General features: G+C 38.7%; 1 protein-coding gene across 1 annotated transcript in view; it reads left to right on the top strand.

Annotated features, from left to right (window-relative positions):
- LOC126336485 (dynein axonemal heavy chain 7) overlaps positions 1–14,395 on the top strand; it is a 978,012-nt gene that overhangs the window by 672,777 nt on the left and 290,840 nt on the right. The window contains exon 45 of the mRNA XM_050000228.1: positions 7,527–7,755. Within this exon, the coding sequence (XP_049856185.1) occupies positions 7,527–7,755 (229 nt within the window). The remainder of the gene's footprint in view (positions 1–7,526; positions 7,756–14,395) is intronic.

The following is a 14,395-nucleotide window of genomic DNA, read 5'->3' as shown; positions in this document are numbered from 1 at the left end:
TTCTGAGTCGTTGACAGCTTCAGAAACTTCATCTTTGAAATCACAAGTAGCATGAAATACTGTTTTCCATGACTTCAGAATTGATAGTGCAGTGAGTTGACCCCAACAAGATGCAACCATGAAAACCATGTCTTTGGTATTTACTGTTTTCTGTGTGGAATCACACAAAGTTATTCCTCTTCTTAATTAATTTTCCAAGTGATTGTTTTTTTGTATACATGTTTGATGTACATATGCCATATCATACCAACTGACTACCAAAGATTTTCACATTAAAATGAAAGGAAAAGGAAACAAAGAATGGATCAGTCCAGATAAACTGGAAAGGAAACCCATATTAATGTGGGATGAATAAATAAGGTTCTTGTGTATTAGGGTATTAGCAGAATTTGTTCCATTAAATTCCATGTGGTCTTTTTACTTCAAAAGAAAAATAAGGATAATAATAACGAAGAATAACCATATAAAATATGTAAATATTTAACTGTTCTAATGTGTAAACTAGCAGCTTTCAAAAGGAAACCAGAGATGGTATAGAAGTTTGAGAGCATTAATGATTTTTGAATGAGAAGGAGAAACAAACATTACAAATGTTAAACTATTTCTTGTATAATTGAAAAGAATGACTATACTTTTAATATTTCTTTTTGAGTAGGCTTGCTTAGAAAATAGAAGCACACTTGCTCATGTATGCAGAGCAACATGTTTAAGGGTGCAGAATTTGGCTGACTTAAATCTAGCAATTTTCACTTAAACATTAGAGGTAGAAAATCTATTGCACCCTTGTCATCTATAAATGGAGGTGGCTAATTTCATTATAATTTCTGTGATAGTTAAATACTACTGAAATACATGATTTATTTGTGTATTTTAATTGAAATATTTGTTTTGTATTTTATTACTTGTTTGAGGTACTCCTTGAGTATGTGTACAGTGGATGGAATTTCTCAGCAGACATCCTTACATCATAGCAGGTGCCCATAGAGCTTATGAGATTCTTACTACGTCTACATCTACATTTATACTCTGCAAGCCACCCAACGGTGTGTGGCAGAGGGCACTTTACGTGCCACTGTCATTACTTCCCTTTTCTGTTCCAGTCACGTATGGTTCGCGGGAAGAGTGACTGTCTGAAAGCCTCCGTGTGCACTCGAATCTCTCTAATTTTACATTTGTGATCTCCTCGAGAGGTATAAGTAGGGGGAAGCAATATATTCAATACCTCATCCAGAAACGCACCCTCTCGAAACCTAGCAAGGGAGCTACACTGCGATGCAGAGTGCCTCTCTTGCAGAGTCTGCCACTTGCGTTTGCTAAACATCTCCGTAACGCTATCACGGTTACCAAATAACCCTGTGACGAAACGCGCCGCTGTTCTTTTGATCTTCTCTATCTCCTCCATCAACCCAATCTGGTACCGATCCCACACTGATGAGCAATACTCAAGTATAGGTCGAATGAATGTTTTGTAAGCCACCTCCTTTGTTGATGGACTACATTTTCTAAGGACTCTCCCAATGAATCTCAACCTGGTACCCGCCTTACCAACAATTAATTTTATATGATCATTCCACTTCAAATCGTTCCGCACGCAGAAGTAACTGCTACCAGTGTTTGTTCCGCTATCATATAATCATGGAATAAAGGATCCTTCTTTCTATGTATTCGCAATACATTACATTCTCTATGTTAAGGGTCAGTTTTCTCTCCCTGCACCAAGTGCCTATCCGCTGCAGACCTTTCTGCATTTCGCTACAATTTTCTTATGCAGCAACTTTTCTGTATACTAAAGGATCATGCGCGAAAAGCTGCATGGAACTTCTGACACTATCTACTAGGTCATTTATATATATTGTGAAAAGCAATGGTCCCATAACACTCCCCTGTGGCATGCTAGATGTTACTTTAATGTCTGTAGACGTCTCTCCATTGATAACAACATGCTGTGTTCTGTTTGCTAAAAGCTCTTCAATCCAGCCACACAGCTGGTCTCATATTCCGTAGGCTCTTACTTTCTTTGTCAGGCGACAGTGCGGAACTGTATCGAATGCCTTCCGGAAGTCAAGGAAAATAGCATCTACCTGGGAGCCTGTATTTTCTGGGTCTCATGAACAAATAAAGCGAGTTGGGTCTCACACGATCACTGTTTCCGGAATCCATGTTGATTCATACAGAGTAGAGTCTGGGTTTCCAAAAACGACGTGATACGCGAGCAAAACACATGTTCTACAATTCTACAACAGATCAGCATCAGAGATATAGGTCTATAGTTTTGCGCATCTGCTCGACGACCCTTCTTGAAGACTGGGACTACCTGTGCTCTTTTCCAATCATTTGGAACCTTCCGTTCCTCTAGAGACTTGCGGTACACAGCTGTTAGAAGGGGGACAAGTTCTTTCACGTACTCTGTGTAGAATCAAATTGGTATCCCGTCAGGTCCAGTGGACTTTCCTCTGTTGAGTGATTCCAGTTGCTTTTCTATTCCTTGGACACTTATTTCGATGTCAGCCATTTTTTCATTTGTGCGAGGATTTAGAGAAGGAACTGCAGTGCAGTCTTCCTCTGTGAAACAGCTTTGGAAAAAGGTGTTTAGTATTTCAGCTTTGCATGTGTCATCCTCTGTTTCAATGCTTTCATCATCCCACAGTGTCTGGATATGCTGTTTCGAGCCACTTACTGATTTAACGTAAGACCAGAACTTCCTAGGATTTCCTGTCAAGTCGGTACATAGAATTTTACTTTCAAATTCACTGAATGCTTCACGGATAGCCCTCCTTACACTAACTTCGACATTGTTTAGCTTCTGTTTGTCTGCGAGGTTTTGGCTGGGTTTACACTTGGAGTGAAGCTCTTTTTTCTTTTGCAGTAGTTTCCTAACTATGTTGTTGAACTACGGTGGGTTTTTCCTGTCCCTCACAGTTTTGCTCAGCACGTACCTGTCTAAAACGCATTTTACGATTGCCTTGAACTTTTTCCATAAACACTCAACATTGTCAGTGTTGGAACAGAAATTTTCGTTTTGATCTGTTTGGTAGTCTGAAATCTGACTTCTATTACTCTTGCTAAACAGATAAACCTTCCTACCTTTTTTTATATTCCTATTAACTTCCATATTCAGGGATGCTGCAACGGCCTTATGATAACTGATTCTCTATTCTGCACTTACAGAGTCGAAAAGTTTGGGTCTGTTTGTTATCAGTAGGTCCAAGATATTATCTCCACCATTCGGTTCTCTGTTTAATTGCTTGAGGTAATTTTCGGATAGTGCACTCAGTATAATGTCCCTACCACCCGTCCTAAACATCTGAGTGTCCCAGTCTATATCTGGTAAATTGAAATCTCCATCTAAGACTATAACATGCTGAGAAAATTTATGTGAAATGTATTCCAAATTTTCTCTCAGTTGTTCTGCCACTTATGCTGCTGAGTCGGGAGGTCGGTAAAAGGAGCCAACTATTAACCTAGCTCGGTTGTTGAGTGTAACCTCCACCCATAATAATTCACAGGAACTATCCACTTCTACTTCACTACAGGATAAACTACTACTAACAGCAACAAACACGCCACTACCGGTTGTATGTAATCTATCCTTTCTAAACACCTTCTGTGCCTTTGTAAAAATTTCGGCAGAATTTATCTCTGGCTTCAACCAGCTTTCTGTACCTATAACGATTTCAGCTTCGGTGCTTTTTATCAGCGCTTGAAGTTCTGGTACTTTACCAATGCAGCTTCGACAGTTTACAATTACAATACCAATTGATGCTTGGCCCCCGCATGTCCTGACAATGCCCCGCACCCTTTGAGGCTGTTGCCCTTTCTGTACTTGCGCGAGGTCATCTAACCTAAAAACCGCCCAGTCCACACCACACAACCCCAGCTACCCCTGTAGCCGCTTGCTGCGTGTAGTGGACCCCTGACCTATCCAGCGACACCCGAAACCCCACCACCCTATGGCGCAAGTCGAGGAATCTGCAGCCCACACGGTCACAGAACCGTCTCAGCCCCTGATTCAGACACTCCACTCGGCTCTGTACCAAAGGTCCACAGTCAGACCTGTTGACGACGCTGCAGATGGTAAGCTCTGCTTTCATCCCACTAACGAGATTGGCACTCTTCACCAAATCAGATAGCCGCCAGAAGCCAGAGACGATTTCCTGCGATCCATAGCGACACATATCATTGGTGCCGACATGAACGACTACCTGCAGATGGGTGCACCCTGTACCCTTCATGGCATATGGAAGGACCCTTTCCACATCTGGAATGACTCCCCCCGGTATGCACACGGAGTGCACATTGTTTTTTTTCCCCTCTCTTGCTGCCATATCCCTAAGGGGCACCATTACGCGCCCTACGTTGGAGCTCCCAACTACCAGTAATCCCACCCTCTGCGACCGCCCAAATCTTGCAGACTGATGGACAACCTCTGGAACAGGACAAGCAGCCATGTCCGGCCGAAGATCAGTATCAGCCTGAGACAGAGCCTGAAACCAGTTCGTCAGACAAACTGGAGAGGCCCTCCGTTCAGCCCTCCGGAATGTCTTTCGCCCCCTGCCACACCTTGAGACGACCTCCCACTCTACCACAGGTGAGGGATCAGCCTCAATGTGGGCAGTATCCCGGGCATCCACAGTCGTAGTCCGATCGGGGGATGCGTGGGATGAGCTGGCCGTCCCCGACAAACCCCCATCCGGACCCACACAGTGATGCCCATTGGCAAAAGCCTCAAGCTGTGTGACTGAAGCCAACACTACCTGAAGCTGAGAGCGAAGGGATGCCAACTCAGCCTGCATCCGAACACAGCAGTTGCATTCCCTATCGATGCTAAAAACTGTTGTGCAAAGAACGTCTGAACTAATCTACAGAGAGCACAAACAATTCGACACAAACGGTTATTAAAATACATGATTGCCTAGTAAATGCAGCAATGCTGGTACTTGTGCACTGCTGACACACTGCTCGGCGGCAGATGGAGACTACGCGAATTTGCACTATTCAGGTACTAAAACGAGATGCTACAACTCTCAAATACTATAATACCTTTAATCCAAATAAATACAGATTCATTAGGATTCAATTTTCTTTTGTTACATGTGTACAATACAAGTGTAGATGTAGACTCGTAAGCAGATTTACCAAAGTCTTTATTAGCAATTTCAAACATATGGTAGGTACGATAGGCAATTACATCTTTATCATTAAAACTTTCAAGTCCAGGTACACTAGAAACTCCACTACCACCTCTCAATATGGGAACAGTGAACCATCCATTTCCATGTGAGAATGTGTTGTTTATGTCCAAACTAAAATTCAGTGAACATCCAAGAAATACAGAAGGTCCTTTGAAGAGGGTGTGGGCTGCAACACTCGTCACTGGAATGCGGTTTTTCTTGTCTCCTGCTGTTGTAGTAAGTTCAATGTTTTCTACATTTTTGTAAACTGTTGAGCGATGATGATGTCGATATCTCCTGTAGGGCATGTTGGCGGCGTTCAATGCAGTTGCCTGTGCAGCAGCAAGACACAGACTATGCGTAGCGCGAGAGCGTGCTCGCTTATATACTGTGTGTGGACTTAGCGTTTTCACAGTGGTTACGCAACCCGTCTAACTGGTTACATAAGCTGTCTGGCTTGGCATTGGCGGCGCGCCAGCGGGACGCACACACCTAGAACAACCCAGTATGCGTGTCCGGGATAACGCTCCCGCTGGCCACTGCGAAAACGCTAAGTCCACGCAGAGTATATAAGCGAGCACACTCTCGCGCTACGCACAGCCTGTATTCGAAAGTTGGTTGTCCAATGCAATAAGTGCCTTAATAGTGTTGGAAGGTATGTAGAGAATTTGGGCTATTTCTTAATTAATGGCTTATTTTAATAATGAAGTGTGGTTTCTGATTTAGAAAAATTGGGCTGCGTCATACCAGGGAATTAAACAAGATGAAGGACTCAAAAGACAACATTATTTTTGGGTATGGCTGTTTTATGAATATTTTTTAAGTTCATCAGTTTTCAAAAAAAATGTAAGTAGTTACTGCAAAGAGTGAAATTAATGCTTTCAAATGAGCTTTATCAAAGCTGTCAAAGTAAATATTTCAGACTCATTTTGCTATAGCTTGCTGTTGAAACTGTTATTTCCACTACCAATTTCTCTTAATTAACAATGTTTTAAGCAAACCTAAATATATCACTAATCAGCAGACAAAAATGTAACATAAATAATAAATTAATGTAAAATATTATATAAATATTAATTTGGCACATTTGGGTGTACATAATATACAGTCATTTTAAAATGATGAGTACTATTTAGAATAGAATAACATTAGCACATTCTTACTTGATCAAAATTTGAAAGAGACCATGTACCAAGAAAACATATTGTCACCCTTTCACTAACACTCCTCACACAAGTTAGTTGTCCAATGCAATAAGTGCCTTAATAGTGATGGAATGTATGTAGAAAAGTAAATGAGAGTAGAGGCTTTCATGTAAAAATAAAATTGCTGAGAAAAGCTGACAAGCTGCAAAGGAGTGCTACCTTCATCACTTAGTACCGTCAAGTTCTGGGGATAAAGTTAGAGATGTGTGTAGTTAGAGAGACTAAGTTTTCTACCAGGACATGAAAAGTATTCTTGTCAAAATGTTTTTCACCCCTCCCAAAACAGTATTCCTCTCACCTACTTAAACTGCACAACATGACTAAGAAAGTATCTCATATCATATAGGGGGGTGTGACTCTTTTTTTGACTGAGTACTGTATATTTTACAAAAATTTTGTCATCACAGTGCTGTTTGATCCATGTTGTCATACTCTGCTAAAAGTAGTAATGTTGGTTCTATTGTGCAGCCTCAGAAGATGTATGGAGAAACGTTCTGGCTACTAGAAAGAAAGAAATGTAGATTCATATTGTTCTCAATTTAGGCACTAGTTGATCATATTTGATGAATATACTGACTTCCATCACTGATCTTGATTATTTTTTATCAGACCTGGTATGTGACATTATCTGGTTAAGCACAAGAACATGTCTTTAGGACGCTAATCATACACTGCTGCAGAAATGACTGAGTTGAATGAAACTTGCTTTTGCACACGGATGTAATTCAAGACTGAAAAAATGCTATGCACTAATATGTTAGTAATGTGAGCAGTCTCATTTATTTTATGTGACATCTTATATACAGGCTTCACGACAGTCTATGTTGTTTGATTCTAAATAAACTACAGACTGTGTTGTTTTATGTGTCATGTAATTATTTTGAAAATGATTAAGTTGTCAGACATTTATATTCAGTTACACTTCTTCTGATTCAGTAAATCTCATAATTTTGAACACTATCTCTGGCATAATATGATAAACTTTTTTGACCTTTTGAAATGCTGTTTTAGACGAGTTGTTAAGATTAGTATTTAACACAATCTTTTACTAACATAATGCGGTGTTGACAGTCAATTTTTTTGGTTAACACCACACAAAAAATGACTGAAATTTGAGACATTATTATTTTCAATTTCTTCTCTTGACTAGGTGATGTCCTTATTGCATCTGGTGTTGTAGCCTATCTTGGGCCATTCACCATGCAGTTCCGAGCACAACAGATTACTAGTTGGGTGAACAAAGTGGAGAAACTTGGTATTACATGCTCACATGATTTTGCTCTAACTGCTGTGCTTGGTGAACCAGTTGAAATACGAGCATGGAACATATGTGGGCTTCCCACTGACACATTTTCTGTTGATAATGGAATTATTATAAAGTAAGTAAACTACAATTAAATAAATTAGATTTCTGTTTGAGGTTTGAAGTCTTATTCTTTTTAAATTGGTTTATGTAATTTAATATAATGATATAATCATTGATAAGCTGTTTGCTAGAGTATTCATAGGTTTTTGTGGAACTGGTGAATCATTTGTCTGTGCTGTTTACAGTATTTTTCTAGTGAAGCACTAATAGTGTGGTGCCATTGATATTGCTGGTAACAGTTTTTATATTGTGTAGGAGGACGCAGAGTGTCATATTAAGAAACCCAGCTAGTGTTCACAGTAATATGATGTCTGTGGAAATGAGGTGTACCACAATGATGTATTTAGAATCTGTAGGTCCCTAGCTTGAACCTGCAATACAGGCCCTATCAGGAAAATTTTAGACGATGAATGTGCAGCAATAGGATTTCAGAACAATTTTCCATTTAACACAATATGGTGCATCATGTAAAGTTCCTTTATATTTAATTATGTAAAATACTGCAAAACAAATTCTGCTCTAATGAACTGATGATATTAAAAATTTTAAAAAATCTTTTGAAAACATTACTGGAAAATATCAGCAGTCTATAAATAATTAAAACACTGATCAGTTTGCAGTTAGCAGTTATCAGTGGTGTCCTTTGACACTTACCAATGCCCCAGCTTTCTTCTCTGTTCACCATCTAATGAGAAATGACCTGAAGATGATTTTTGATCGATAGAAACCAGTTACCATTGATATGTGTGATTATTAATTTTTAGTAAAACCTTATGATTAAGACTTATTAGTATTTTTTAAAGGGAATAGAATTTACATGTTTCTTAAGCAGATAGAAAATAACATAACAACCAAGCAAATTTTTCTTATATTAAATTCAAATACTATAGTAGAGTTAAGATAATTAACTACCTCATTTGTAAATGGATTTATTGGTTCAAAATCACAACTGGTTTCACACAATTACCAGCCTTTCTTCAGGTGTACAAGACTGCAAAAGGAAGAATGAAGACACTATAATAATAGGTTACAGAACACTTGACACTTGTTTGTTATGGAAATAACAGTGATTACTGGCCACTTATAAATATGAGGTTGATACACTTGGGTTAGTCAGAATGAAAACACAGGTGTCACACCAGATAGCCTCAAAGTAAACTAAGAAAAGTGAGCACTCAAAGTAAGAAAAAATCGAGAGAAATACTAACAGTAAGAGAACATCAGAAAACAGTGTAAGATTGCCAGCCACACATGAAGCCAAGATACAGAATGACATGATGACAGTAAACTTAGCAACTGTCATACTACAAGGAAAAGTGAAGCTATCAAGGGATGATGAGCATAAGAGGTGACTTACTATCCCGAATACATAATATGTTAGTGAATACTTAATTTGTGTTCTGCCTTACGGCAGGTCTTGTCATGGGAGAAGCCTCATCAGAGAGGTCCACCACATGGTGGATAGGAGATGGTTAAATATACTTTGTCACAATATAAAAAATAAGATGAAAATAATATACTTGAGCATAAGTAGTGGGTGTGCCCAACCATCAGTTAAAAATGTAAAAGATTAAATTTTAAAATAGAAAAATGCCACAAATGAACCTATAATGGCACGTCGGATAAAAATAAAATAAACTTAATGACATCAAGTATCCACAAAGGAAAAATACTATCAATTAGGCAACTAAAATTAAAGGGATAAAGAAATATAATTCCTTTTGAGAGGGAAGTCTCAGGCGCACATTAGTGAGCACTATTTCAGAAAGGAATGATTGTATATGCTTCAGCCTGGTTTGCTCACTGGGAGTAAGCTGAAGGGTTGTTTAAACTGTACATAGATTCTATTTCGTGTAATAAATTAAGGATCTTGCCTGTGTCGTGATGGTAAAGATACTCAAATTGGTAATTATGTCACCAATAGAATGCCCATTACCTTTCCAATAACTAGATAAAGTGTATTTAGAATCGTTAAGGTCCTGAAGTTTCTGTCTGACTAATATAGAGGCATAGGCTATCATTACACTTAGTTAGATAAATGCTAGAGCCCACATCTTGGTTGTAGGTCTTAGCTTCTTGGTGCCAGTAGTGAAGACCAATTTGTTTTGTATAAAAATGCTGTTGTGACATCAGCTTTTTGAGTGCTTAGCCAACCTTATCTGAAATAGTACCTGAATAGGGTATTTGTATTAATTAACAAATGCCCTCTTTGATAGGTGTCAAGGTAATTCTATGAACTACTTTATGCTGTATTTGCTGGTTAAGGGTTTGCACTGCCTGAATTGGGTAGCCATTAGAACTCACCATGTACTTGAGAATTTGAAGGTTATTTTCATATTCCTGCTCACTAATGGGTACTTGGGTAGCATCTTGCACCATTGCATGCTGTGCAGCCATTTCTGTGAGTGATTTGATGGGCTGTGAATTATACTGTCAGTGGTAGTTTCTTTTCTAAAAATGTGATAGATAACCTTATGAGGGTGAATCAGATATAAATGGTGTTTTAGTTCCTGAGCATCAACAGTTGGTGCAACTAGACCTGTGCTTCTAGTAATGTTAGATGGGACAGGAATGTGGAGAGTTGGCCATTACATACTTCCAACAGCTTCATCACTAACACTCATGATGTTGGAACAACAGGTGAACCCCTCCACTGTGCAACACATAATTATAACATTTCTTGCTCATGGAGGTGTTTAAGAGATGGAAATTTTCCAGAGATTTGCTGCTCAGTTCCGTGATCAAAGAGTGTCAACGATGTTTGTGTTTGCATGGTGAAAAGAATTTAAGGAAGGACGAGAACATGTGGATAATGAGGAACCTGATCAGTGTCGTCGGACCAGCATTACAGACAAAAACATTTGTGCAGTTTGAGATGTTCTTGAAAGCAGTTGCAGGTAAGAAGATGAGAAATTGCAGAAAAGGTTGGAGTAAGTTATGAGAGCTGTTAGGAAATCATCACAAATGACTTACAGTTGCATAAAGTGTGTTCCAGATAGGTCCCTTATCTATTGACTGATAAAAAGATTTGTCATTTGGAGATCTGTCAGAGTGTCACAGAAAGGTTTGTAAAAGATGATGTTCCAATTTTGAGTTGAAGGTCCACCACTATACTCCTAAATCCAATCAAGCCAGTAAGGAATGGCGGAGGGAAGGAGAAGGAGCCCCAGTGAAAGCGAAGACTCAACTGTCAACTGGAAAATTTTTTTCAGCCATTTCTTTTCACCAGTGTTGCATTTTGCTCACTGATTTTTTGTATGAGCAAGGCACAATCACTGCTGTGTACTGCTGTGAGCTGTTGAAGAAGGTGAGGAATCCATAATGTCACAAAAGATGAGACCATTTCAACAAGTCATCATCCTCCATGGCAATGTCAGGCCCTGCACTGCAGCTCTCATGGCCACCAAACTACAAGAAATGCATTGGACCCCATGTGATCACCCTGGGACCTATCGCCCTCACATTTCGATTTGTTTGGACCACATAAAGAAGCTCTAGGGGAGCACTCATTTGAAGATGATAAGGGCATGGAGGAATTTGTGCACAGTTCACTCCTGAAGTAGCCAGCTTCATTCTATGATGCTGGGGTCAAAACTTTTCTTCACACTGGGAAAAGTGTATGTTTAAAGCAGGAAACTATGCGACAAAAATAAAATTTAACTCCCTTCAGTTTTTCAGTACCTTCTTAAAATTAAATCCTATTTATTTTTATTCACCTTTGTATTGTTTTGCAAAATGGTTTTTAAATCTAAAAATGATAATATGAAATTACTGTGATACTGTAACATAAACTGAATATTTGGATGCAACACATCTTGAGGGAACTGCTGTTCTCATTCTGTAGTACCACTCCAGAGAAGTAATACAGCACTGTAGAGAACTGACATTTGTAGCAACAACATTATGGAGGTAATGGGCTAAAAATTGAACAAATTTGTATTCATTGTTGCTGACAAAAATATTGGCGATAATGCTATCTAAAGGAGATCTCATGGCCAGCCATTCTGTCTGATTGTAGATGACATTATTAATTTTACAGTAAGACCACCATCACCCACGACACTAATATAACTAGCTTGGATGTCACCAACATGTATACAAACACTCCATCAAAAGAAGTTGTCCTGATTATTGAACCCAATTTAAATCAACACACTAGCTTGAAGTCCCTAGCAATTGATGAATTTCTCCCTCTCCTAAAGATGTCTCTAAACCACAAATACTATAAATTTAATAATGTCATCTATAAATAGGCAGAAGGGCTGGCTGTGGGGCCCATCTTAGGTAGCATTATTGCCAATATTTCTTCAGCAAAAATGAATACCAATTCTTTCAATCTTTTCCCCATTACCTCGATAATCTACATCTACATCTACCTCTATATCCTGTGAACCACTGTGAGGTGCATTGCAGAGGGTACATCCTATTGTTTCTTTCATTCCATTCGTGTATGGAAAATGGGAAGAATGATTGTTTGAATGCCCCTGTGCATGCAGTAATTATTCTAATCATATCCCTATATGAGCCATATGTAGGGAGTTGTAATATATTCCTAGAGTAATCATTTAAAGCCGGCTCTTGAAACTTTGTTTATAGACTTTCTCAGGATAGTTTACATTTGTCTTCAAGAGACTTTCAGTTCCTTCAGTCTCTCTGTGACACTCTTCCATGGGTTAAACAGTCCTGTGACCATTCATGCTGGCCTTCTCTGTATATTTTCAGTATCCCCTGTTAGTCCTATCTGGTACAGCTCCCACATACTTGAGCAATATTCTAGAATCAGTTGCACGAGTGATTTGTGATTTGTAAGCAATCTTCTTTGTAGAGATACTTAACTTATTCAATATTCTACCAATAAACCAAAGTTTACCAGCTGCTTTACCCACTTCGGAACCTATGTGATCATTCCATTTCATGTCCCTATAAAGTGTTACACCCAGGTATTTGTATGAGTTGGCTGATTCCAGCAGTGACTCATTTATATTATAATCATAGGACATTACATTTTTTTCATTTTGTGAAGTGCAAAATTTTACATTTCAAAACATTTAAAACTCATAGCTGATCTCTGCACCACTTTGAAATCTTGTGAAGATCTGAATATTTATACAGAATATTTCAGTTAGTATTACATTATAGCTAACAGTGTCATCTACAAACTGCCTGATTTTATTATTAATATTGTCTGCAAGGTCATTTATATATAACAAGGACAGCAAGGGTCCCAACACACTTCCCTGGGGTACACCCGAAGTTACTTCTAACTCTGACAATGACTCTCCATCCTAGATAAACTGTTGTGTCCTCCCTACCAAAGAGTCCTCAATCCAGTCACAAATTTTGCTTGATACCCTCTATGATTGTACTTTTGACAATAAATGTAGGTGTGCTACTGAGTCAAATGCTTTTTGAAAATCAAGAAATACTGCCTCAGCCTGATTGCCTTGATCCGAAGCTTTCAGTATTTTATGTGAGAAAAGTGCGAGTTGTGTTTCACATGGTCGATGCTTTTGAAATCCATGCTAAACAATGGCACTGAGGAAATCATTCTGTTGTTTGCTTAAATGTTACATCCATTTTCTACACTTCAGTCTTACTTCTCTAAGTGGTGCTAAAGAACAATTACAGCAGCTCCGCCAAGATCTGATCATCATATTCAATTTACATTTGAACACCACAATAATTTTATAATATTGTTTTTAGATTTAGAAACTATTTTGAAAAACAGTAAAATTACCTATCACATTTTTAGAAAAGAGATTGTGTCTGATAGTATAATTCACAGCTTATCAAATCACCTTCAGAAATATAATATGGCTGCACCTTGACACCCATAATACATATGTATCATTGTTTGAACATGGAGGACTCCTGTATGAATGGCGTAGTAATAACCATCCCTATTGTAGAGAAAAAACTGAAAGAGTTGAAAACAATTAAGTTGCCAGGTCCGAATGGAATCCCTGTTCGGTTTTAAAAAGAGTGCTCTATGGCATTGGGCTCTTACTTAGTTTTCTCTTATCACAAGTCTCTCACTCAGTGTAACGTCCCAAATGAGTGGAAAAAAGTGCTGGTGACTCCTGTAAATAAGAAGGGTTAAAGAACAAACCTGCAAAATTACAGACCAATATCCCTTACATCAGTTTGCTGCAGAATCTTTGAATACATTCTCGTTTTGAATATAATAAATTTTCCTGAGACCAAGAAACTGATGTCCACAAGTCAGCATGGTCTTAGAAAGCATTGTTCATGTGAAACTCAGCTTGTCCTCTTCTAACGTGATATACTGGAGACTGTGAATGAAGGGCAACAGGCAGATTTCATGTTTATAAATTTCCAGAAAGCAGGCAGTAACGAAGTTATGAGCATAGAGAATAGGTTCCCAGATATGTGAGGGGCTTGAAGACTCCTTAAGTAATTGGACCCAGTATGTTTTCCTAAACAGCAAGTGCTCATGAGAGACAAGGATGTCCTCAGGAGTGCCCCAGGGAATTCTGATAGGACTGCTATTAATATCTACATCCATAAATGATCTGGCAGACAGCATGAGCAGAAATCTGCAGCTGTTTGCTGCCGATACAGTGGTGTACCAGAAGGTGTTGAAGTTGACTGACTGTAGGAGATTCGAGATAACCTATACCAAATTTGTGGTT

Source organism: Schistocerca gregaria, chromosome 2 (genome assembly GCF_023897955.1).
Source record: "Schistocerca gregaria isolate iqSchGreg1 chromosome 2, iqSchGreg1.2, whole genome shotgun sequence".
Lineage (NCBI taxonomy): Eukaryota > Metazoa > Arthropoda > Insecta > Orthoptera > Acrididae > Schistocerca > Schistocerca gregaria.
Note: the sequence above shows the minus strand (reverse complement) of the source record. Positions and strands in the feature narration are given on the sequence as shown.